The sequence below is a fragment of the Carcharodon carcharias genome, chromosome 3, assembly GCF_017639515.1.
Source record: "Carcharodon carcharias isolate sCarCar2 chromosome 3, sCarCar2.pri, whole genome shotgun sequence".
NCBI lineage: Eukaryota > Metazoa > Chordata > Chondrichthyes > Lamniformes > Lamnidae > Carcharodon > Carcharodon carcharias.
The window spans coordinates 108,210,109-108,237,782 of record NC_054469.1 but is presented as its reverse complement, the minus strand read 5'-3'; the positions used below and the strand labels follow the sequence as shown (position 1 = coordinate 108,237,782).

General features: G+C 43.3%; 1 protein-coding gene across 3 annotated transcripts in view; it reads right to left on the bottom strand.

The window, feature by feature from the left end:
* vps50 (VPS50 EARP/GARPII complex subunit) overlaps positions 1–27,674 on the bottom strand; it is a 204,974-nt gene that overhangs the window by 101,291 nt on the left and 76,009 nt on the right. For all 3 annotated transcript variants that reach the window (XM_041183726.1, XM_041183727.1, XM_041183728.1), the window contains exons 11-13: positions 23,599–23,697; positions 17,829–17,969; positions 129–261 (exon numbers count right to left, since the gene is read on the bottom strand). In XM_041183726.1, coding sequence (XP_041039660.1) covers positions 129–261; positions 17,829–17,969; positions 23,599–23,697 — 373 coding nt within the window. The remainder of the gene's footprint in view (positions 1–128; positions 262–17,828; positions 17,970–23,598; positions 23,698–27,674) is intronic.

The following is a 27,674-nucleotide window of genomic DNA, read 5'->3' as shown; positions in this document are numbered from 1 at the left end:
ACAAAGATCTTTTGATGAAACCATTTAAAACTGAAGAACCAGGTGATCTAAGAAAAAGCCAGTTTCATATTTCCATTATAAGCTTAACTACATACTTAAATTTGTGCATTTGTTGTTTCATTCCCTACCAGAAGCTGGAGCAGATTCTTCATTGTCATGCTCTTCATGCCATGACATGGTCCGATAGTAACTCAGCATAACTTCCCAAAGGGCTTTGCAAAGGTCAGACAGGCACGGAATGTAACTGTCCGGAGTAATGTGCTGTTGGAAATAAGAAGGTTGTGAAACTTCTTGTATACAGAGCTAGTAAATTTGGAGATTATGTTTATAAGATAAGGCCTAATATTTAGCTGCTGCATATATACTTAGTGAGTTAGAAGGGATTCTGTAAGGTCTTTAATATTCATACCCCACATCATAGCAATATTGTCCTTTCATACCATGAAATATGCTTAACAGGACAATAAATGTTACTCTTGTTAATTCAAAGTCACTTAATGAGAATGACAATTAAGCAAAAATATACAAAATGTAAATTATCTGGAGAAAACGGCATGCGACTAGGGAAAAATATATGTCAAGGAATTCTTGTCTGATTGAAGAATGAAGCTCAAGCAGTATATTGTCATTTGAAGCCAGGGACAATGGCTTCTTGTTAAGTGATCAGATATTAAACGAGGAAAATAAGTCATGAGTTAATAGATACGTAAGGTGAATGTTGAGTGTACTTAATTCCTGTTTAACATTAAGAATATAAACATGCTTTAATTATGTTATAAAATGTAACGGTAGAATTTCTGCTTTGGGTGCAATCAGCAATTCAGGCATAAATTGCAGCAGAACTGGGTGAATCCAAGGAGAGGGGTGAAATATAAGCTGGTTTAAGGTTGTGGGGGCGGGGGGGAGAGAAGTGGAAGGGGGTGGTGTGGTTATAGTGTCCTACCATCCATTCTTAATTAGCACATTCTTTAGATAATATCACCAACTTCAACACCTTTGTCTTCTTTTGTTCTTTTGTCTGTGACATCTTTTGATTATCTGCTCCTATCACTGCTTGCTTGTTCCTACAACCACACCATCCCCCTCCACTTCTCTCCCCCCGCCCCCAACACCCCCACCCAACCCCCCCCACCTTAAACCAGCTTATACTTCACCCCTCTCCTTGGATTCACCCAGTTCTGCTGAAGGGTCATGAGGACTCGAAATGTCAACTCTTCTTCTCTGCCAATGCTGCTAGACCTGCTGAGTTTTTCCAGGTAATTCTGTTTTTGTTATGCAAATTATAAACGTGGCACATACCTTTAGACTTCACATACACAGTTCATACATTACATAGCCCTTACTACCTCGCTCCATATTCCACAAGTTAGGATTCATCTGTTTCATATCTTTGAGTTTTCTTTCAATGCACATAACATTTTCAACAGAGTAGTAGGTATAATCATGGTTTCATGAAATAGTTACAGCAGAGGAGGGCATTTGCCCCATCATGTCCATGCAGGCCTGCCCTTTCCCTGTAGCCCTGTAAATTTTCTCTCTTCAAGTACTAATCCACAGCTTCTCCAACTTATTCAAATAATTGAAGTCTCTCATGCCTAGAACTATTCTCAAATATTTTCCTCACCCTCTCTAATGTCTTCACATCCTTCCTAAAGTGCAGTCAATACTCCAGTTAAGGTTAAACCAGTATTTCATAAAGTTTCATCATGATATCCTTGTATTTATACACTATGCCTCTATTTATAAAGCACATAATTCATACCTCGCGGAGGCTGAGCGTCAACTCGCAGACACTTCCTCCTACCTCTCCCTGGACCATGACCCCACCACTGAACATCAAGCCATTGTTTCCAGGACTGTCACTGACCTCATCTCCTCTGGGGATCTCCCTCCCACAGCTTCCAACCTGATAGTCGTCCAACCTCGGACGGCCCGCTTCTATCTCCTACCCAAAATCCACAAACAGAACTGCCCCGGTAGACCGATCGTCTCAGCTTGCTCCTGCCCCACAGAACTCATTTCTCGTTATCTTGACTCCCTTCTCTCTCCCCTTGTCCAGTCCCTTCCCACCTACATCCGTGATTCCTCTGACACCTTACGTCACATCAACAATTTCCAGTTCCCTGGCCCCAACCGCTTACTCTTCACCATGGACGTCCAATCCCTCTACACCTCCATCCCCCACCAGGATGGTCTGAGGGCCCTCAGCTTCTTCCTCGAACAGAGGCCCGAACAATCCCCATCCACCACTACTCTCCTCCGTCTGGCTGAACTTGTTCTCACACTGAACAATTTCTCCTTCAACTCCTCTCACTTCCTCCAAATAAAAGGTGTGGCTATGGGTACCCACATGGGCCCCAGCTATGCCTGTCTCTTTATGGGGTATGTGGAACATTCCTTGTTGCAGTCCTACTCCGGCCCCCTTCCACAACTCTTTCTCCGGTACATCGATGATTACTTCGGTGCCGCTTCATGCTCTCGTCAGGACTTGGAAAAATTTATTAATTTTGCTTCCAATCTCCACCCCTCCATCATTTTCACGTGGTCCATCTCTGACACTTCCCTTCCCTTCCTTGACCTCTCTGTCTCAATCTCTGGTGATAGACTGTCCACCAATATCCATTACAAACCCACCGACTCCCACAGCTATCTCGACTACAGCTCCTCACAGCCTGCTTCCTGTAAGGACTCCATCCCATTCTCTCAATTCCTTCGCCTCCGTCGCATCTGTTCCGATGATGCTACATTCAAAAACAGTTCCTCTGACATGTCCTCCTTCTTCCTTAACCGAGGTTTTCCACCCACGGTCGTTGACAGGGCCCTCAACCGTGTCCGGCCCATCTCCCACGCATCCGCCCTCACGCCTTCTCCTCCCTCCCAGAAACATGATAGGGTCCCCCTTGTCCTCACTTATCACCCCACCAGCCTCCGCATTCAAAGGATCATCCTCCGCCATTTCCGCCAACTCCAGCATGATGCCACCACCAAACACATCTTCCCTTCACCCCCCTTATCGGCATTCCGTAGGGATCGCTCCCTCCGGGACACCCTGGTCCACTGCTCCATCACCCCCTACTCCTCAACCCCCTCCTATGGCACCACCCCATGCCCACGCAAAAATGCAATACCTGCCCCTTCACTTCCTCTCTCCTCACCGTCCAAGGACCCAAACACACCTTTCAAGTGAAGCAGCATTTCACTTGCATTTCCCCCAACTTAGTCTACTGCATCCGTTGCTCCCAATGTGGTCTCCTCTACATTGGAGAGACCAAACGTAAACTGGGCGACCGCTTTGCAGAACACCTGCGGTCTGTCCGCAAGAATGACCCAAACCTCCCTGTCGCTTGCCATTTCAACACTCCACCCTGCTCTCTTGCCCACATGTCTGTCCTTGGCTTGCTGCGTTGTTCCAGTGAAGCCCAACGCAAACTGGAGGAACAACACCTCATCTTCCGACTAGGGACTTTACAGCCTTCTGGACTGAATATTGAATTCAACAACTTTAGGTCGTAAGCTCCCTCCCCCATCCCCACCCCCTTTCTGTTTACCCCTTCCCTTTTTTTTTCCAATAAATTATAAAGATTTTCCTTTTCCCACCTATTTCCATTACATATATAAAAAAACCCACTAGAGCTATACCTTGAGTGCCCTACCATCCATTCTTAATTAGCACATTCGTTTAGATAATATCACCAACTTTAATTTTAACACCTATGTGTTCTATTGTACTATTGTCGTTGACATCTTTTGATGATCTGCTTCTATCACTGCTTGTTTGTCCCTACAACCACACACCCCCACCCCCCCCCCTCCACCTCTTTGTCTCTCTATCTCTCCGCCCCCCACACACACACCTTAAACCAGCTTATATTTCAACTCTTTCTTGGACTCGAACGCAAGTTCTGTCGAAGGGTCATGAGGACTCGAAACGTCAACTCTTTTCTTCTCCGCTGATGCTGCCAGACCTGCTGAGTTTTTCCAGGTAATTCTGTTTTTGTTTTACATAATTCATATGCCTTTTTAACCACTTTCTCAACCTGCCAGGCTCTAGCTTTAGAATTTCATCCTTCATTTTACATGACCTCTCACCTCTCTTTGTTCTTCCTATCAAAAAGTAACTTCACACTTCTCTCCATTAAATTACATCTGCCACATGCTCACAGATTCCACCAGCCTATGTTATCTTGAAATTTAACACTATCGCCCTCGCAGTTCACAATACTGCCAAGTTGCAATTTGGAAGACACTTATAATTTGAAATGTCCCTTTAAATCCAAAATGAAGCTAAGGGGACTCTGGGAGAAGAAGTTAAAGTGGTTCCTGGCATTGTCATTAGATTCATGCGAAGTGCTCGTGATTCAGGTTGCTATGGAAACGCGTGTTAGCTAAAGAAAAAGCAAACAGGCAACTAATTGGGGTGTTGAGTTACAGCTGGTGTTCTGCTGCAGCTGGGCAGAAAACAAAGGTGTTGTCACAGAAACTGTTGTGGCGGTAAAGAAACTCTCTCAAGGAATGGCCTTTACTGTTCAGTGAAAAAGCAGAAGGGTAGAAGCAGCAAATCCCTCTGTGGAAAAGGCAGTTGTTCCAGAGTAAGCGAGACTGTTTAACAGGATTTATTCAAGGGTTGGATAAAGACATCTCCGGAAACTGGTATTGCCAGGATTGAGGTGACCGGAGGGGGAGAGGGTTCGAAGTGCGCCTCACTGATGATAACTATATCCAAAAAACTCGGACGGGATGGAGCAATTGCTGAAGGCTCTTATGAGGAATGGTGAAGGCCCAGCATGGCAAGGAGTGGTGATACTCTGCCAGAGAGCTAGGAGAAACTTTGGGACTGCCCAAAGTTGATATTACATGTGTGCCAGTAGTGTTTGTGCTATTGGTTTATCTGAAGTATCATTTCAGATTGTTTGGAGGTGATACGGCTGAGCTTAGTCTTTGGAGGGCTGAAATACAAGTATAATGCAAAGCGGACCTACCTTATAGTTAAATATAAAACCAAAGCATGACAAAGCCAAACATGACAAAAACCACAGAAATTGTGACAACCACGAAATATATGTTTGACACAAAATTATCATGTGTATATGAATATGTAACCTCTAAAATGCTACAGCTTTTACATGGAATGATGATGTAGCAGTAGTAGTGATCAGCTGAAAGGCAGATCTTCTGCTCATCTCTCTATGCCCCGTGGTCTTGCGCTTTCCTCTTCAGTTGCTCGTAAGAGTCTCCCACTTTTAATTTCAAGTTGCCAAATGCCACCATTCTCTTTTTCCTTCTTGGTCTATAGCCCTCTAGTGTTCCTTCAATCACCTTCTTCTTTCTGGCTGTTGGAGGTCAATCATCTCAGTTCCAGGACATCACCTCAGGATTTCCTCAGGGTAATGCCCTTGACCCAACCACCTCCAACTGCTTCATCAATGACCTTCATTCCACCATAAGGTCAGAAGTGGGGATGTTCGCTGATGATTACACAATGTTCAGCACCATTCGCAACTCCTCATATACTGAAGCAGTCCATGTTCGTATGCAGCAAGACCTCGACAATATCCAAGCTTAGGCTGACAAGCGGCAAGTAACATTTGTGCCATACAAGTGCCAGGCAATGACCATCTCCAACAAGAGAGAATCTAACCGTCGCCCCTTGACATTCAATGACATTACCATCACTGAATCCCCTATCAACATCATTGGGGTTACCATTAGGCCAGTTCACTTTCTGGTCAATCATATAAATATCGTGGCTACAAGAGCAGGTCAGAAGCTAGGAATCCTGCGGCAAGCAACTCGCCTCCTGATTCCTCAAAGCCAGTCCACCATCTATAAGGCACTAGTCAGGGGATGGAATACTCTCCACTTGCCTGGATGAGTGCAACTCCAACAATACGCAAGAAGCTTGACACCATCCAGGACAAAGCAGCCTGCTTAATTGGCACCACATCCACAAACATTCACTCCCTCCATCAGCGACGCACAGTAGCAGCAGTGTGTATCATCTACAAGATGCACTGCAGAAACTCAACAAGGCTCCTAAGGCAGCACCTTCCAAACCCATGATCTTACCATCTAGAACGACAAGGGCAGCAGATACATGGGAACACCACCACCTGGAAGTTCCTCTCCAAGTCACTCACCATCCTGACTTGGAAATATATCGCCGTTCCTTCAATGTCACTGGGTCAAAATCTTGGAACTCCTTCCCTAACTGCACTGTGGGTGTACCTACACCACATGGACGACAGCAGTTCAAGGCAGCAGCTCACCATCACCTTCTCAAGGTCATTTAGGGATGGGCAATAAATGCTGGCCCAGCCAGCGAAGCCCACATCCTCTAAATGAATAAAAAAGTAAATGAATAAAAAGAATGTATTCATGCCTAGAATATAGTCAATCTAACCTTGTCACCTTTTCTTGATGATACTCTATAGAAACTTTCCTTCTCCATCAACTTGAGAGCTTTCTTGTTGCTCTTGTATTCTCTCCAACTGACCACTCCATTCCTCAAAACCACATTTCATAACTTTATATATATATATTTTTTAAGATCTCTACTCATTCCTATGCTGAGCAATTATTTATGTTTAGAGAATGCATTCTTTATCATTACTATTCTAGCTCCAATTTATTTCTGGCAGTAACCATTTACTGCAAGATGCTTCCCAGTTAGTTAAATTGTGATACATAGCTGTTCCAGCTGTTCAGCATGTATCTTGACCTCTGCTGTCCCACCATTATTTCTTCAAATCTTCATTCATTCACCACTTCATTAATTCTATCCATTAATATTTTAGATCTTCAGCTGTGCTAGCCACTAGGGCCTGCTCATCTACAAATCTCACTCTTCACCTCCCACATAGGCAACTTTCTGCCCTCATCTGGTGCTTCTTTTATCATGGCTGCCACATAGATATTCAAGAACATTGGTGATAGTACATAGCCTTGTCTCACCCACTCCCGATAACAACATCTCAGCCTTACCAAATATTGTGCTGATTGTAGCAGTCTGTCTCATGTACAGAGCTACAATTATTCACTTATTTCTCCAGTCAACTTTAAAGGGGATAGGCAGGGATTTTACAAGCAGCTACCAATATAATGATCAACCTTCCTGAGAGAAAACAACTAGCCCCAACTGACTTCAACACGTGCCTATTTTTTTTTGTCTGATAACATTTCTGTGAAGTGTCTTGGGATGTTTTAATACATCAAAGGTGTCATATAAATGCAAGTGGCTGTTGTATTTGAGCACTTTTGCACTGGAAGCTTGAAAGGGGACAGACCTCAATTTTAACAGCTTTTGCCAGTTCACCTGGTTGAAAGATGTTTCATAACCTACAAAGCAGGTTTCTTCCTGGTATTCTATGTTTCTTTCGCTTAACACTCTCATCATTGCTATAGCACCTCTAGCTACACAATCTTTCTTAAAAACCAAATTGATCACAGCAGATGTAAGGTTTGCTTTGGCTTCTAATCTATTTGCTGGGAGTGATAATAGCCACACTTAAATGCGCATTTCTGCCAAGAGAATCTTAAATCTAAAAGTGGGGTTAGTAAGGTCACAAAAGAGCAAATCAAGCACTAGAGTTTATTTCTAGAGGAACAGAATTGAAAAGTAGGGAAGTTATGCTCAATCTGCGTTGAATCTTAGTTAGACCACACTTAATACTGCGTGAAGTTCTGGTCACCATATTGTTAAAAAAAAACACTGGAAACAGTGCAGAAAGTTTACAGAGATAACATCAGAAATGTGAGGGTGTATACATAAGATATATGGAAAAGAACAGGCTGGGTCTCTTTGCTCTTTACAAAAGAAGACTGATGGATGACCCAACAATTTTTTAAAATCATGAAAAGTTTTGATGGAGTGGATACAGAGTGAATTTGTGCCTTTGTGGAGAAGAATATAAGATAGCCACTAAGAAATCCAATAGGGAACTCACAAGAAATTTCCTTACCCAAAGCGTGGTGAAAAGGTGGAGCTTGCTATCACAGGAATTAGTTGCAGCAAATAGTATAGATGCATTTCAAAGAGGCTATTCAAGCATATGACAGAGAAGGGAATAAAGGATTACACTGATAGGGTTAGAGAAAAGATGGGAGGAAGTTTGAGTGGAGCATAAATGCCAGCATGGGCAGGTTGGGCAGAATGACCTCCTCTTGTGCTATAAATTCTGTGCCCTGTTTCAGTTGCAAGCTTGATTTATTAATAGGTAATGGTGTAATAGCTATTTATCTATGTAAACTTGCTGGAAGTCTATGACCAACAACTCTGCTTCCAACCTCAGCACAACACGTCTAATTCTTAATTCCAAACCCACTTCTAGCCTCTGCACCCAGCCCAAGAGTCACTGTTTCTCTCATTGGCGTCTCTGAAAGGGGATAGGCAGGGATTTTACAAGCAGCTACCAATATAATGATCAACCTTCCTGAGAGAAAACAACTAGCCCCAACTGACTTCAACACGTGCCTATTTTTTTTTGTCTGATAACATTTCTGTGAAGTGTCTTGGGATGTTTTAATACATCAAAGGTGTCATATAAATGCAAGTGGCTGTTGTATTTGAGCACTTTTGCACTGGAAGCTTGAAAGGGGACAGACCTCAATTTTACCAGTATACAGCTTTCCTGAAGACAGTTCTTTAATGTTATGTTACATCCATTAAGGACCAGTGACAAATATGCCTAGTCATTATTCAAAACGCTGTGCACTATGCATAACATGATAGCCTTGTTGTAAAATATGGCCTGATTCTTCCGAGCAGCACGCGAAGGTTTTCTCAACCTGACATTGCTGCACATTTCTTCCTGGATCTTTTGATCCCACCTGTCAAAGAAATGCACAGCACAGCATTCCTGAGGGAACTCAAGCAGCCCTTTTTAGGGCTGAAGCTACTGATTTTCTGATAAGTTCAATCAATGTTAGTGAATGGATGAGTGAAAGGAAGATGGATGAGTGGGTAAGTGATGGGGTGGGGGAGTGGGGGAATTCGTAAATGGGTGAACTGAATGGTGAGGTGGGTGAGTGAGTGAATGGTGAGGTGGGTGGGGAGGTGAGTAAGTGGGTAGTGGAATGGTCGGGGATAGTCGGGTACAGCCAAGGGTGGGGCAGAGAAGGTGCCATTAAAAAGGCAAAAGTACCAGGCAGGGACAGAGAGAGGTCCCAGAATAGTTAAGCTCAAGAGTAGGAAAAGGGCTGTGGTTAGCAGACTTTAAATGAAGAGGGCTCAGGAAAAGCCCTGGCAATCAAAGGGGCTGACTGGGGAGGGTAATTGGGCAGTAGTCATGTCAGGGAGTAGTCGGTTTGGGTCAGCTCGGGGGGGCGGTGGTGTTGACAGATCGGGTCAGGGGGTAGTTGGGTTGCTGAGGGTGAGTTAGGCAATCAAGGTGTGGGTAACTGGGGGGGGGGCGGGGTTGGTTGTGGAGTTACCCAGGTGTTGGACCAAGTTTTAATTTGTCTAACTATCCTGGTAAGTCCCACAGCTTTGTCTGGTCTCCGATCCTAGCTCAAAGTCGAACACATTGGCACAGGGTCCCAGGCAGCTGGGAATTGCCCATCGGAAATTTAAACTTCCCAGGCAATTTCCATGTAGGTCCACATATTAGGACTTCCGCAAGGTCCTGACGCGCCTCTTTGGTCGCACGCCCGTTCTTCAATGATCTGGAGGCCAGAAGGTTTTGGCCAATATCCCTCATTTAAGAAATATAATGGGAAAATCAATAACCAATTTTTAAAGTGGTACATTTATTCTTCAGGGATGAGCAAGCATACAACAATGCTTTCAGTGGAGAAATGCAATTGAATGTCTGAATTGGTCTGATGCTTCAAAGTTCAATCTGCAGTAATTCTGACCTCATTCTATCATACAACACATGAATTCTACCACTGGAATATTCACCTCTACTAAAGTCAAATCAAGCCAATTGTTTTATAATAATTAGTGTCCATTGGTGTTTTCTGGTAAATAACTCATTTATATTTATTCAAGCACATGCATATTTTCTAACCTCATTCTGTGCATGGTACAGACAGAATTCATATCCGAACAGTGTGACATTTGGCAGATTACTGAATTACTCTGCCAAGGAAATGAGCCACTGCTGGCTCATACGAGTAGCAAATTGTTTGTCGCAATACCACTACAACATTTTTGAGTCAGTTTAAGTTCAGTTCACAGCAACAGGTATCAATTGTGGGAGAATGCTAACTGTTAAATGTTATTTCTGTCATAATATTTGCAATTCTCAAGAGAGCAATATGATCTAATAACTGTTCATATGCATTATAACGTTTCAAATGAAAAATATATATTATATGCCTTTATTAAGTTTGTACAAGGTGCCTTTCTTTTTGTTACTTCCTACTTCAGCAGCACCTTCAAAACCTGCAACTGCTACCATTTAAGAGGACAAGGGCAGCAGATGCATGGGAACATCACCAGCTGCAAGTTCCCCTCCAAGCCACACACCATCCTGGCTTGGAAATATATCACCGTTCCTTCACTGTCGCTGGGTCAAAATCCTGGAACTCCCTCTCTAACAGCACCGTGGCTGTACCTACACCACTCGGACTGCAGCGGTTCAAAAAGGGGGCTCACCACCACCTTCTGAAGGACAATTAGGGATGGGCAATATTAATGTTGGACTAGCCAATGATGCCCATGTCCCATGAAAGGATTTTTAAAAACTGAAAGCAGAGAATGGTGCATTGAATATATAGTCAACTTTTATCAATATAAATTAAGTCTTCTGTAATTTACCATTGTTGCAAATAAAATTAACAATGTGTGCCATGCTTTAGCTATGCTTATTCAATAACTTAATTTAAAATAAAACCTCACCCTGTACCCTGAAGCCAATCCAATTATCGCTACTAACACAGAACTCAGATTCCACATATGTACAACTTCCAGAGTACTACCCTCGTCTGGATTGTAAAACATCTTGTGGAAAATGCTTTGCGTAAATGCTCTTTCAAAGGTTGACAGTTTGTACTCAGCTGAATATAAGTGCTGATTTAACTGAACATAGGTCCTGTTAAAATTTTTATTACTATAATATTGCTGCATAGCTTTTTTGATGAGCAAAACCAATATGGTAGCAATATCTCTTATGTTCAAAAATGTCCAATTAACAAAGCTTACATTTGGAATAATTTACAAAAACAAAAAGACCTCACTTAAAGTTGTGATTGCATTCCTGAAAATCACGACTAAGTGAAACGACTTTAAATGAATCGTGGATTTGCAGAAGAATCAATGGTAAAGCTGGAGTTAGGTTACTTTGGATATGTCTTGCCCGGAGAAACCAATGTATAAGTTAAAATACAGTGTCATGTAAGTGCAGCACTGCGTATTCCTCGCTGAACGACTTGCAAAATAAAATAAATCACTGAATATAACAGAAATACTATATAAATTCAAATTAGATAATATTAAATCACCTAATGTTCACATTAAGCCCTGAGTAACACAACTTCTGTGTCTCACCCACAGCACTCTTGAAACTCAGTTGGTCCCTCTCTCTCCTTTCCCGCTGTCTGTCTGTCGCTCTCCAGAGCCTGCAGCCCTTCCTGACAGGCTGCAGGGATCGAACCCCTCTCTGGGATGGGGATGGGGGGGGCAGGGATACCCTTCAGTGCACCTGTTCAATCCTCTGAGTAACTTATGCCACTCAATAATTCTTCATAAATATATTGATAGCAGTTGAAGAGGCTGGCTTGGTTGTTCCTGAACAACCTGAAACAGGTAAAAATACTTAAGCATGCACCGTTGTGTCCATTTCCAATGTGTACATTCAGAATAATGCACCACTAGGAGATGGTAAAGATTGTTATTCTGAATTGGACAATTTTAATTCCTACAGCAGGAATAAACCTGATTCCAATGTGGTTGGAGCATTATTGGAATACCCATTTTGAGAAGGCTTAACATTACTGAATCATGTAATCACTGGTTCAGTTGGTATTTTAATCAACCAGTATAATGATGAGCTGACCCTACATTGAAAGATGGGATGATTAAGTTTGGTGATTTTTCTTCTGAACTGTTGGAATATTTTGTGCTTATATTAAAAATTATATTTTGTGGGGCATGTAATTGAGTGGTTGAGGAACTATCATGGTGATTAAATCTCTAAAAAAAATTCCGTTGCAACGTAATTGAGTAAAAGAAATAATAAATTTGAGGAGATAAAATAGATGAGCAACAATTTATGCAACATGATTGGTGAGATGTCAAAAATGCAAAATAAAGAACAAGTCAAACCATTTTCTACTTTGCAACATGGGCTTACTAAGCCCCAACAGCAAGCAACTCTTATGCTTCTAGCAAAGGGATTAAGGATGGGCATCGAATGCTGCCAGTGATGCTCAGATCCCATAAGAAAATAAAAAAAGAACCCATCCACCAATGTCTCTCCCTCTCACCTTTCTCCCAAGTCAAAAGTGTTTTATATCCCTCCATTTCAATAGGGTTTACTAACAACGTCTTCTCACTCTGCTGCCCTGTGCTTTTCATGAGCAATACCAAAGGATATCAAATTCATATGATTTATTTAGTCAAGGTTTAGTTAGTATTGAACTCAATACCAAATCACAAACTTTTGATTTATATCTTAAAAATTTCTGTATTTATACAACTGAAATGCCGTAGCTTCTACTTGTATTGGACAGAGCACAATAGAATTAAGCCCTTGCGCAATATCGACATGGTATGAATGCCAAAAAAATGTTCTGAACTTGCATTATGATGAAGGAGGTCATTTTAAAACAAACTCTTAAAACTATTAACTCAGATGATGTATTGTTACTGGCAGCTATTAATAGTTGCGTAATTTGACTGCACATACTTTGACCATCTGCCAATTCAAACCAACTTTCTGCCAATACCAACCAACACCCCAAAAAGCAGGTTGGGAATGAATGAAAAATGAACACAACAACATACCAGGTATGTGGCACTTTTAGTATTGCAACCCGTGGCGTTTTTAGTACTGCAACTGAATGCAGATTTCAATGGGAAAAGGAACAATCATTCTGACGTGAATCTTCAATTCAAACTTCCCTTAGAAAAAAAAATTCCAAAATCTTCATTGGTAATATTTTTACTTTCAGCAGCTATGAAATGCTAAAAGCAAAATACTGCAGATGCTGGAAGTCTGAAACAAAAAAGAGAAAATGTTGGAAAAACTCAGCAGGTCTGGCAACATCTGTGGAGAGAGAAAAACAAAGTTAACGTTTCAAGTCCATATGACCCTTCTTCCACAGGTGTTGTCAGACCTACTGAGTTTTCCCAGCATTTTCTGTTTTTGTTTCAACTATGAAAGGCCATTTGAATGAGAATATGAATTCAGAGACCTTTTTTTTTTTAATTCATTCTTGGGATGGGGGCACCGCTGGCTAGGCCAGTGTTTATTGCCTATCCCTCATTGCCCTTGAGGTGGTGGTGGTGAGCTGCCGTCTTGAACCACTGCAGTCCATGTGGTAAAAGTACACCCACAGTGCTGTTAAGAAGAGAGGGAGTTCTAAGTTTTTGGCCCACTGACAGTGAAGGAACGGCGATATATTTCCATGTCAGGATGGTGAGTGGCTTGGAAGGCAACTTACAGGTGGTGGTGTTCCCATGTCTCTGCTACACTTGTCCTTCTAGATGGCAGTGGTCGTGGGTTTGGAAGGCGTTGTCTAATGATTCTTGGTGAGTTCCTGCAGTGCATCTTGTAGATGGTACACACTGCTGCTACTATGCATTGGTGGTGGAGGAAGTGAATGTTTGTGGATGTGGTGCCAATCAAGTTGGCTGCTTTGCCCTGGATGGTGTCAAGTTTCTTGAGTGTTGCATGCAGCTCATTCATCCAGGAACTGAGATGATTAACCTCCAGTAACCACAACCATCTTCCTTTGTGCTAGGTATGACTACAACCAGCAGTTTTCTCCCCCATAATTTCCATTGGCTCCACTTTTGCTCAGATGCCTCAATGCCACACTCGGTCAAATGCTGCCTTGATGTCAAGAGCAACCATTCTCACCTCACGAGTTCAGCTCTTTTGCCCATGTTTGAACGACGGCTGTAATGAAGTCAGGAGCTGAGTGACCTTGGCTGAACCCAAACTGAGCATCAATCAGCAGGCTATTAATAAGCAAGTGCCATGTGATAGCACTGTTAATGACCTCTCCCATCACTTTAGTGATGATGGAGAGTAGACTGATGGAGCGTTAATGGCCTGGTTGGATTTGTCTTGCTTTTTGTGGGCATGGAATACCTGGACATGTTACCACATTGCCGGGTAGATGCCAGTTGTAACCATACCTGAACAGCTTGGCTAGGGGCACAGCAAGTTCTGGAGTACTAGTGCCATAATGTTGTCAGAGCCCATAGCTTTCGTAGTATCTAGTGCCTTAAGCCATTTCTTGATATCACGTGGAGTGAATCGAATTGGCTGAAGACTAGCATCTGTGTTGCTGGTGACCTCTGCAGGAGGCCAAGATGGATCATCAGCTTGGCACTTCTGGCTGAAGATTGTTGCAAATGCTTCAGCCTTTTCTTTTGCATTGATGTGCCGGGCTCCCCGTCATTGAGGATGGGATATTTGCAGAGCCTCCTCCTCCAGGGAGCTGTTTAATTGTCCATCACCATTCGTCACTGGGTGTGGCAGGACTGCAGAATTTCGACCTGATCTATTGATTGTGGAATTGCTGTCTATCACTTGCTGCTTATTCTGTTTGGCATGCAAGTAGTGCTGTGTTATAGCTTGACCAGGTTGACACCTCATTTTTAGGTATTCCTGCTGCTACTCCTGGCATGCCCTCCTGCACTCTTCATTGAAGCAGGGTTTGATCTCCTGGCTTGGTGGAGGGGAGGCAATGGTGTAGTGGTATTGTCGCTGGACTAGTAATCCAGAGTCCCAGGGTAATGCTCTGGGGACACGGTTCGAATCCTGTCATGATAGATGGTAGACTTTAAATTCAATTAAAAAAGCTGGAATTAAAAGGCTAATGATGACTATGAAACAATGTCAATTGTTATAAAAACCCATCTGGTTCATGAATTCATGAATAAATTTTAAAAAGTGCCGGGCCATGAGGTTACAGATGATGGTTGAATACAATTCTGCTGGCTCACGGTGCTTCATGGTTGTCCAGTCTTGAGTTGCTAGATCATTTTGAAATCTATCACATTCAGCACGGTGGTAGTGTCATGCAACACGCTGAGGGTATCCTCAATGTGAAGATGGGACTTCATCTTCACAAGGATGGTACGGTGGTCACTATTACGGATATTGTCGTAGACAGACGTATATACGGCAGGCAGGTTGGTGAGGATGAGGTCAGCTATGTTTTTCCCTCTTATTGGTTCCCTCACCACCTGCCGCAGACCCAGTCTAGCAACAATGTCCTTTAGGACCCGGCCAGCTCAATCTGTGGAGATGCTACCGAGCCACTCTTGATGATGGCCATTAAGAGCACATTCTGTGCCCTTGATGCCCTCAGTGCATCATCCAAGTGTTGTACGTGGAGGGGTACTGATTCATCAGCTGAGGGGGTAGGGACAGTACGTAGTAATCCGCAGGAAGTTTCCTTGCCCACATTTGACCTGATGCCATGATATTTCAATGGGGTCCAGAGTTGATGCTGAGGGCTCCTCGGGCAACCTCCTTCTGGTTGTATACCACTGTGCCGCCACCTCTCCTGTCTTTGCTGGCCTGAGGGACAGGACATACCCAGGGATGGTGATGGTGGTGTCTGGGACATTGTAAGGTATGATTCCTTGAGGATGACTATGTCAGGCAGTTGCTTGACTAGTCTGTGAGACAGCTCTCCCAATTTAATCACTAGCCCCCAGATATTCATAGGGAGGACTTTGCAGGCCGACAGGGCTGAGTCTGTCACTGTCGTTTCCAGTGTCTAGTTGATGTAGGATTCCATTCCTTTTAAGGCTTTTTAGTGGATTGATACAACTGAGTGGCTTGCTAGGCTATTTCAGAGGGCAATTAAGAGTCAACCACATTGCTGTGGGTCTGGAGTCACATGCAGGCCAGGCAAGGATGGCAGATTTCCTTCCCTAAAGGGTAGGGAGGGTTTTTACAACAATCAACAATGGTTTTCTGGTCATCATTAGAGATTTTTAATTCCAGATTTTTATTGAAATCAAATTCCTCCCTGGAGGATTACCCTGGGCCTCTGGATTACTAGGCCAACACCAATACCATTACACCACCTCCTCTCTTTGAGATCATTCTGGAGAAAAGATGCACTATTTCTAAGTACCCTGCATGGAGTTGCTAGTCTGGATGTTCAGCCAATCGGTACTCCAAAGTAACAAGTTACAAACTGGTCAAGCTTGCATTTGAAACACAGAAAAACATACAAAATCTAAAACACAGAAGGAGGCTATTCAACCTATCTTGCATGTGCCAACCAAAAAAGATTTATCTAGACTAACCTTACTTTCCAGTTTTTAATCCATAGCTTTGAACATTATAACATTTCAAGTGCATACCCAAGTATTTTTTTTTTAAATGGTTAAGATTCCTAGAATTTCTGCCTCTGCTACACTTTCAGGCAACAAGGTCCAGACTCCCACAATTCTTTGGGTGAAAAAAATACTCAATTTCCCTCTAATCCTTCTACCAATTACTTTAAAGTTTATACCACCTGGTGTTGAGTGGAATAGGTGCTTCAAATCCACCCTGTCTAGGCCTCTCATAATTTTATACCCCCCAATTAAATCTCCCCTCAGCTACCCCTGTTCAAACAAAAACAAACCTAACCTATCCAATCTCTCCTCATTGTTCAAGTTCCCCATTCCTACAACATCCTCGCAAGTCTTCTCTGTACCGTTCAGTGCAATCACATTCTTCCTGTAATGCAGTGACAAGAACTGTATGCAGTACACTAGCTGTGGCCTCATTAGTGTTTATTTAATATATAGTGTTCTAGCATAACCTCCCTGCTCTTCTATTCTATGCCTCAGCTAATTAAGTATCCCATATAGCTTCTGAACCACCTTATCTACTTGTCCTTCAAAGTTCTGTGGATATGCACTCCAAGGACCTCCTGTTTCTCTACAATTCTTAGAGTCCTCTTTTTGTCTACTCCTTTGATGTGTTTCTCCTCCATAAATGCGATGAGAAACAGAATGGGGGAGGGGGTATAAGGAAAGATCCATGAGAGACACCAGAGACAACTGTGTGGCTGTGGGAAGAGAAGCCATTGCACATGATTCCCTGACTTCAACTACATTGATAAGAACGGAACCAGGTGAGTGCAGTCCCAAACAGCTGGAATAAGAAATAAAACAATTTTTGTACAAGAAATATACATGGAAGCAAGGTGCCATCTAATGCACAGAGTAGCAGAACATGAATTCTCACCTGATTTTTCTCCCATGACTAGCTTCAAATAACAAAAAATTGGAAAAGACACAAGTAAACCCAATTCACTTAGCCAGTAACACTGCGAGATTGGTTAATAAATAAATTGCCATCTCACCATTCCAGAATATTACATGACTGAGTATGGAGGGAAATGAGAATTATACAAGGCAATTAAATCACCACCTTTCCTCAGGTCTTGATTGAATATGTATACTCTTTTCAGAAATTTTAGAATAAGAAGTTATTCCGTGCAGATATTAAAAGATAAACTGATCAAAAAGCTATTAAAAATATTAAATCTGAAATTGTGAAATGTGCATGGTCCAAACATTACTTGAACTAGAGAGATATTCAGTATTAATTTTGCTGCTCTATGACTTGAATCCACCTTGAAAAGCAGTATTAATAGCTTAAGCTCTGTGAGGAAAGTAACACTGTATAAGATAAAATACATACCGTGCAAAGGTCCTTATACTGGAGCTTCTGAAACTTGGTGTCAGAGTTTCCTGCACACAACTCCACGTATCCAAGGACAACCTGGAACACTGTGTTATGGATCGCCTGAGTGAAGTGCATGTGTAGCTGGTCCATTGCAGTCTATAGAACATTTTTTTTAAAAAAAGGTTTTGAAATGCATATTGTAAGAGCAGTAATGAAGAGTTTGATTAGCAATTAACTTTTCAGGAAGGTTTTTAAAATCTTTTCAACTCAATGAGAAAACTCTTTCATTCAGTTGAATAGTATTCTGATGTCAGAGAGTTCTCCCCTGAATTCTAAATTAGTAGCAGAATCAACATTCTTTTAAACAAACTAGCAATTTAAGAAACAAAATCTCCCGAAATCATCCTCACTAAAAAAAACATTTCCAATTCAAAAGCAAAAGCAAGGCACTTGACAAGGAATAGACTATTCATCCTAGGCTGCTCTCATGTGCATATTATTAGGCCATTAGAGTTGTACTCCCAGCAAATAAGTTGTCCATTCTACTAGCTACAATGGATCTGCCACTGGGGATTGGGATCCTTTCTATTTGTCTCCATATAATCTTACTTTGGAGAGTCTTAAGCATGAAGATGGGTTTCCCAAGTGTTAAGGGCAGGAGGGAATTTAATTTAGAACAGCCCTGATTTCTCCACTTACTGCCCGTCCGTAAACAGAAAAGTGTTTTTGATTATTGATTTCCCCCTTTAAGTGGTGGTGTATTTTCCCCAAGCCTTCAGTTTTGTAATGACCCAATCCTCTATTAATAACCCCATGGCAAGCTCGAGATAAAGTAAGAGGCACAGTTCATTTTACACAACACAAAACACAGGAAGGGGTTTCGCAATGTCCACTCCTTTTTGCATTCATACAATAAAAGAGGAAGAAGGGAAAGAAAGCGGTTCAGGTTTCATGTGAATCCACAGTCCAGTAAGTCACTGCCCAAGGAAGGTTCTTTCAGTTGGCAAAGTCCTGGTCTTTTCCTAGGAGCTCAGTTGAAGGCAGAGGCAGATGAAGGTGCAGCAAGTATTATTGTATTCTGAGAATTAGTTCACTTTGTAGGCAAAACGCAGGTTCTTTCTGGAGACCAGGCTTTGAGAGAGAGGGAAGTCAGAAGCAGGCTGCTATAGTCTGGAGACGTGTTATCTCCTGAGGTTAAACTGTAACTGAAAATGGAATCCGAAAGCTGTATAATTAAAAGCAATTCAAATGGCTCAAGTCTTAGTCACGTGACAGAGTGATTTTGGGTCGAGCCATTCAGCTAATGAGGGCCCCTGTTAAAGCCCACTGGGCAAGATTTTACTTCCTGCAGGTGGGCGCGTGCGCGACCTGATCAGGTATAAAATAGTGCGCCATGACGTCAGGCAAGCATCCCAACGTCATTGCACACTTGTGCAACATTTAGGTCGGTAGGCGCGCACTAGAGTATGCAGAGCACCCGCCAACAATTAAGAGAGTTATTAAGTCCATTAAGAACTAATTAAGCAGTATTTTTCACTGCCCGTCCAGCCTTACGGTTGGCAGGTGGGCAAGTCGGCCAAGCTGCCTTTGGATTTTTAAGGAAACCTCATCCACATAAAAATTTAAACATCATTGCAATATGTCCCTGTTCATGTGACTGAGTTGCATGTGGGGGCATGTTTCTCTCATCTTTAAAATCTTTATTTTTTAATCCATAATGCTTCAGCTCCCTGAGCCAGCTCTGTGCCTTCAGGGAGCTTTCAGTGTGTGCTCCCCCATGCATGTGCAGACTTTGGTGCTCGCGCTCCTCCCACCCCCACCCCAGTAGCGCTGAGCTCCTCCGTTAATTGGCCATCCAGCGTAAAATCGCAGTCAGGGGCCGATCACCGGCAGTGAGCCATTTCCCAGCTGCTCCCAGGCCTGCCCATCAAACAGAAAATCCTGGCCATTGCGTTTTGAGCAGCTAACAGTAGAACCATTAGCACAACGTTGTAGATGTGGAGTCACAAATAGCTCTGTCTTTGTCCATAGCTGGTGCAGATGTCTTGTCCATTATCCTTTGTGTTGGCTTGGCTGAAATGTTTATACAATGTAAGGAATGTTACATTCCAGCAGTTTAATGGCCTTTGTCCATTTTAAACTGCTCAGAAATTTCCAGAATTACCAACATGTGGTCAGCGACAGCCATTTTACCAGTCCAGCCATTTGTCCATTAAAAAAAGCAGAATTTAAACAAGAGAATATGGAAAAAAACAAATTTCTTTTAGATTGTTTTCTTCTTCGTGTTGTCTCGGTGGGACACAAGCATATCAGACACTCAGCTAATCAAAATTGCCATGCAACCACATTCCTAATGGCAATATTAAGACCCAAAAACATTTGGCTTCATATTTTATCTCCATGATCAAAGATGGAGGGCAAGCTCTGTTGGGAGATTGTGCTGGATTTAAATCAAAAAAGACTAGTATTATGGGAACCAGGAGTGGGCCAGTGAGCCCAGATCTGATTAAGCTCACGTTAGGTTGCACAAATAAAATATTATTCTAATGACTGCAGGGCTTTCAAGAGAATTAACTGAATCACATTCACTGAACCCCAACATTGTCAGCAGCACAAAATCAGTAATAATTCATTATTAAATGGTAATCTTGCTAATAAGGCTATCGGGAGATATGGGAAATGGTAATGGCTATTGTTCTCTATTTGTACTTCGGTTGCATCTGTAGAAGTGGAAGACCTTGAAAGTATTATTCTTCCAAGAAGAATCCCTCACCCTTGTGCAGTAAAATTGTTCCCCTCTCGCCTTTACCTATTTTTAAACTGCATCATTCTTGCCTATAAAACAATCCATTTGAGCTACTACTTTAAGTAGCAAATTATAAAATTGTGCTCCATTCTCAGCAAATTGAGGAACTTGAGTGCCTATACACCGCTAATCATACCATCCTCCTCCAATGGCTCTTCACTGTCGTCCAACTGGTTCCATTCTCAACTATCCAACTCTAGCCAGAAATTCACTAGCAATGGCTTCTCTTCCTGTTCCTGCACTGTTATCTCCACTGACCCCAAGGATCAATCCTTGCTCCCCTCCTATTTCTTCATTTACATGCCGCCTAACATTATCCAAAAGCACAGTGTTAGTTTTCACAAGTACACTGATGGCACCCGGCATTACCTCCCCACTACCTTTCTTGACTCCTCCACTGTTGCTAAATTATCAGACTGCTTGTCCACCATCCAGTACTAGATGAGCAGAAATTTCCTCCAATTAAACATTGGAAAGACTGAAGTCATTGTTTTCTGTCCCTCCTCCATTCCTTAGCTACAGAATCCAACCCTCTCCTTGGCAACAAGTCTGAGGTTAAGCCAGTCTGTTTGCAACCTTGGTAACACATTTAACCCCGAGATGAGATACCAACCTTATATTTGCGTCATCACTAAGAGAGTCTATTTCCCCCTTCATAACATTGCCTGACCTCATCTGTCTCAGCTCATGAAACCCTTATTCATTCCTTTGTTACCTATAGACTTGGCTATTCCAATGCATTCCTGGCTACTAGTCTCCCACATTCTATTCTCCGTACACTTGGTCATCCAAAGCTCTGCTCTCCATGTTAACTTGCACAAAGTCCCATTCTCCTATCACCCAATTTCATGATCTACATTGGTTCCTGGCTGATTTTAAGGATTCTCATCCTTGTTTTCAAATCCCTTCCTGACTGCACCCCACCCCATCTCTGTATTCTCCTCTAGCCACAGAATCCTTTCGAGATATCTTCACTTCTCTAATTCTAGCCTCTTCAGTATACCAGAGTTTAATTATTCCACCATTGGTACCTCATCTTCAGTCGCCTTGGCCTTAACCTCCAGGATTCCCTCCCTTTATCTCTCTGCCTCTCTCTATCTCACTTCCCTCTCTTCAACCAAGCTTTTAGTAATCTGACCAAATATTTCCTTACATGGCTCGGAGTCAGATTTTCTTTTAGTTTTACTGCGTGAAGCATTGTGGGATGTTTCGTTACGTTAAAAGGTGCTATATAAATATGTGGTGGTGCTGATGGTGGTTGATTTATTGAATATAGACAACGTTTACCATGCATTCAATGTGTCAATATTTTCATTAACTAAACTTTACCTGTTCAGTTATAGGTTTCCTATTCTGCCATTAGGCCTCATCTAATTTAGGAATCATCAAATTCTCAAGTGAAGCTTTAACCAGCAGAGGTGACAAAAGTAAATTATAGCAGGGGCTTTTCATTTCAGGGCTACTGTTCACTCCTTCCTGAGGCTCCTTGTCCCTATCCCCTTCTGCCTTCCTTCAAGCTTCTAAACTTGCCTTACATGCTTCTCCTAATGCTCTAATTATTTGTACAATTCTTTTCTCATCCCCCAGCCATTTCCGGTTTCTAATCTTCCTTCAGCTTCTATCCACGTTTTAAACTTTCATTCCTTCCCTGTAACAATATTTTCCCCATACTCTAGCCTCACCTGACCTTCCCTCTCTGAGCTCTTCTATCCATTCGCATGGCATTGCTCCCTCAGTGTTCATTTCTTCGATTCATGTAGCTTATAAGGTTCTGCAGGGAAGCCCTCCGTCATTCACTCCAAATACTCTGGAGAAGCAAGCCATTCTGTAGTAATGCCCAGCGCCTTTGCTCAACAGCAGTTAATCCATATTTAATTAACTTTCCTGCGCTCTGGAACAGGTCATCATTCACTTTCAATTATCCTCCTTTACTGCCCCTTGATTGATCCGGCACAGGCCCCAATAGATGTTAAGAAGGATCCAGTCACAAAACTCACAAGCCAAGGCCACCTTTCGTTTCCACTGTGAAGGGTCTACAGCATGCTGCAAATCATTTCAGAAGAGTTGCACGGTCAGCTGATTATATCCTTTTTGAAGCTCAGAGGGGACACAGTCAGCTCCTCACACATTTTCTGCAATGTCAGTCAACATCAAATACACTCCAAGCTAGGTTCCAGCAAATAGGGTGCAGTTTGTTCTTGTGGCCTCCCTGCCTTTGGTTCTCTTCCACCTCTTCCAGTATAGTACAAAACCATAAAATTCTATTTTAATTTAAAAAACATCTGTAAAATAGCTTTCTTCAGCAGCAAAAGGTGGAGACGTCAATTCCCTCCAGATGAGCAGGTATGCACTTGCTTCACATGATCACAGACGCCTGTGCACCTGAAAATTTTACTGCAATATTGAGTGCCCCACGATCAAACATAATTGGAGAACATTCACCTTTGAACGTTGGAAGTGTGGCCAATTTTGTGGGTGAAAATTTGTTCAAGCAAAGGGTTTGATCAGCAGATGTGAAAGATCAAGGGGATTTGGGTGCATTATAGATATACACTTAACTCAAGTATGCCCAGATTCCACAATCTTTTAAGGTGCGTATCTGGTTTGTGCCAAGATTGAACATCTAATTGGGTGCAAATGTTGATGAAACTTCAGACCCTTATCTGGAAGAGGTACAGAAAGCGGGTGGTGACTACAGCAGATTGCCGCAAAAGCTCATCTGATTCACTGAGGTCCGTTAGGGAAAGAAATTTGCTGCTCTTAACCATGTGACTCCAAACCCACAGCAGTGTGGTTGATTCTGAAGCGCCTGGCAAGCCCCTCAGGCCTAGGGTAATTTGGGATGGGCAACAAATGCTAGCCTTGCCAACAACACATCACATGAAAGAATAAAAGAAAGGTAAATGCCATGAAGTCAACCAAAGGATAAAGGATCTTTTTAAAAAAACTACAAACACCACAACATTAAATTGCATTTACCTGTGTTTTTCCCAGCAATCTGTACGCCAGTTGGACCTTAGTATAATGACCGACTTCAAAATGCTTGCAGGTTTTTGACAGTGCCACATCTAATTGTTCCTAGATTTAAAAAGATTGAAATACAATAAAATAATGAACAAAGTTTGTAACAAAAACAAAAATACCTGGAAAAACTCAGTGGGTCTTGTACATCAGTGAATAATTTAATTTTCAGTTAAGTAGTTCAAAGGCATTTTGACAGAAATCAATTACAGTTTTCAATTTCCTTAAAAAGTTTACAATTTATTAAAATGTTTAAGACTCCATAGCTTTCAGCTTTAATCTCTAAAGAGCACGTGGAAATAAGGAAAATCGTGTGCAAAAATATGGGGTGGGATTTTCCAGTGCTGCCAGCAAGGCGAATGGAACAGGAAAACGTGGCGGACAGCCAAAAGTCAGTTTCCTGCCATCATAAAAAAAAGTCTGCGATTGCTCATGCCCCACTTTCATGGCGGGTCGGGCAGATCACCACGCCATGTTGAGAACTGCATTTGCATTCATTTAAATCCATGAATGCTCCTAATAAAGGCATCAGAATTATGCCCCCAACACCAGATCATATGGTCATAGCTGTGGCTAATTTGATGAGCGTGATTCATGATCGGCAAGCATCACTTCACTCGTGACCTCAAGGTATGTTCCATTGTGCTGCGCTCGATGCTGCTCTAACTCCATGCCAGGCTGCACTGGCAAGGCCAGCAAGGAGACAATGGGGACTCTGAGCTAAGACTTACCATTCGAGACCAGTGGGAAGGCTGGGGGAGGGAGGGTTGGGAGGCAAGGGAAGGGTCTGGAGAGCAAAGGCTTGACTGAGTGGAGGTGGGGGTGGGTGGAGGGGGAGGGGGGGGGGAAGGGGGTGGGGGGTGTGGAGAGAGACTGGGGAATGATGCACACAGGCACAGGACCAGGGTTTGTGGGGGGGCGCTGTGCTTGGGAAGCTTGCCCATGGTCCCAATCCAGGAAGAGGAAGAACCTTCTTAATCGTGGCCAGCGTGATGAGCACAGCGTGATCAGTCCCTTACACATGTTGGGCCTGGGTGTTTGTGGTTTCTTACTGAACCACAGATGGAACAGTCACAGTCAGGGGAGGTGTCTGCAACCTGTAGATGGGGATGAGGTAATGTAGGGGCAGGCACTCAGTCTCATGCGAGGGGGGTGGGGGGGAATCTCTAAGTAACAGTGCAAAAAGCCACAAGATGGGGAGGGGTCAGAACAACATTGGGCATCAGGATATCAACATCAAACGGCTCAGGGGCAGGACAGAGATATCAACCACAATCACGATGGGATCAAAGATGAGAGAGAGAGAAGGAGAGTGATTGGAGGGAGAGAAGCCTAAACATGATACTCCTCCAACACAATAGGATCTTGACAGTCACAGGGTGGGCAGGAGGGAGATCAAAACTGATCTGGTACTAAAACTTCAGCATCACCATTTTTCAAACTGATTCAATGGCACGGTTAAAAGACAAGTATGGAAAGAAAATGCCAGGGCTTGCGGTAGGAGTCGCTAACTGCGCTTGTGAGCTGATTAAAGGGGCACCCAATTATTTTCTGCTTTTCCAAATTGAGATGAAGGCACAGCCGAGACATGTTTGGAACAATCAAGAGCCAACTTAGGGAATGTGGTGCCTTAACTCTTCCAGCGCATTCACGTGAGAGTATAATCCCAATTAGGGCCATTGTAAGGTTGGTTTGCAAAGACCCTTTGTTTCTCTTGTGAAAAATTCCGAGCGTCAGAAGAACCAACTGAAAAGGGCCATGGGTCAAAATGCACCTGCCTAATGGCCATAAGGCTTCGAAACCTTGCGGTTGGCCTTCCATATGTGAACGCCCCACCTACAACCCCCCCAAAAACTATCATACCATGATTGCAAGTTGGGATTGCGGTGTAATCCAAAGGATGCGGCTTCTGCCGCCTGGAAGAACTCATTGACATCCAAGCCAGTGTCAAAGTACTGTCATACGTGTTGTTTTTTGGAGGGGGGGTTGCAAAGAGGCTAATTGGGGATGTAATGGCTGGGATGATAGGAACCCATGGGCTCCACACAGACTTCCTCAGTAACGAAGGCAAGGTGATCCTTGCAGGCTTACATTCATTCATGTTTCTGTTCATTGCTTCACAGGGATGAGCACGAGGGCATGGATGGATGGAGCAGGAAACGCTGTGTTCATCCTGGAAATCAGACACCAAAGAAGGAGGAGGAGGAAGAGGAGGAGGAGAAGGGCCCACTGCTGCAAGGCTGGGCAAAGGCAAGATCCTTACCCTAATGATCAAAGGCCAGCGGGACTCACTCAACACACAGAAGCTGAGTCGGCCAGAGGCATTGTGCGTAGGCGTTTTGCAAGACCAAGGGTGTACAGAAGACACCTCTCATTCCTCCAGATGAGCGAAAGACAGTGCCATAGATGCCTCTGCAGGTCGAGGGATGTGGTGGCTCATATCTGCCACATTCTCTGGGAGGAGTTAATGCCGCAGGGACTGGGAGACCATCCATTGCCGGTGTCTCTCAAAGTCACCGCCGCTCTGAACTTCTTCGCGAATGGCTCCTTCCAGGGCTCCACTGGGGACCCTCGTGAGATTTCTGAAGCGTCTGCTCACAAATGCGTCCAAGGGGGTAACGGACGCCCTATTTAGAAAGGTGCACAATTATGCCCAGTTCTTCCTAAATGAAGCCAGCGAGACTGCCAGAGCAGTAGGATTTGTGGTTTTTCCACACAGACAAAATCATTCCTCAAAGACAAATGTTCAGGCTGCTTCATCCTACTTAGTCCCCAGCATTACATAAATCCTCACAATGCATTCACCTGTAACTCTCAGTGATGGATGCAACACAGGAGTTCAACTCACCTCCTAGTGGACCGCAAAAGGTTCAAGAGATGCATGGTCTGATATATATGAGGCACGCATGACCATGCCTTGTTTTCAGTCTCCCAATATCCCATGCTGCCTAGCTATCATATGTGCAAGGAATATACAAATAGTGGACACCTGTGCCACCTTTGTGAGCCTAGTATTTCTTAATTTTTCCAACGCTACAGTTATGTCTTGGTGCTTCCTAACATACACAGCCTGCTGACTGCTACACCCTGTAGGCTTCGACCTGCTTGGGGTCTCCTGCTGTGGGGCAAGTGCACTCTTCTCAGCCTGTACAGCTGGAGCTGATGGGGTCGCAGGCAGAGGGGATTGGGATCAGCCGGACACTCTGAGTCAACTGAGTGGATGGCCCCGGGGGATACAGCCAGTTGGCCTCATCCCTATGGGGTCCGAGGGCCCCTGCTTGACTGCTTGAGAAGGGGCATGAGTGAGGTTGAGGTGCCCTATGCCTCTCTCCCTTAGCCACTGATGGATCCCACCTATGGTGAGAGCAATGGAGTGCAGGTCCTGCCATATATCAGGCACTATGTCCTGCACTGACCTCTTCATGACGGTCGCCATCCTATCAGTGTTGACCTCGTTGTGTTGGCTTGTCAGAGAAACATCAGACAGGACATGGATGGACTCCTCCATTATGTAGATTGTGGTGTAGTGATATTGTCACTGGACGAGTAATCCAGAGTCTCAGGGTAATGGGACCCAGATACGAATCCTATGATGGCAGGCGGTGAAATTTGAATTCAGTAAAAATCTGGAATTAAAAATCTAATGATGACTGTAAAGCCTTGTCCATTGTCATAAAAATCCATCTGGTTCATTGATGCCCTTTACGGAAGGAAATCTGTCATCCTCACCTAGTCTGGCCTACATGTGACTTCAGACCTACAGCAATATGGTTGACTCTTACCTGCCCTCTGAAATGGCCAAACAAGCCACACAGTTGTATCAATCTGCTAAAAACTCTAAAAGGAATGAAACCAGATGGACCACCTAGCCTCTACCTAGGCACCAGAAACGACAACAGCAAACTTAGCTTTGTTGGCCTGAAAAGTCCTCCTTACTGGTATCTGGGGGCTAGTGCCAAAATTGGGAGAGCCATCTCACAGACTAGTCATAGACATAGCCATACTCACTGAATCATATCTTACAGGTAATGTCC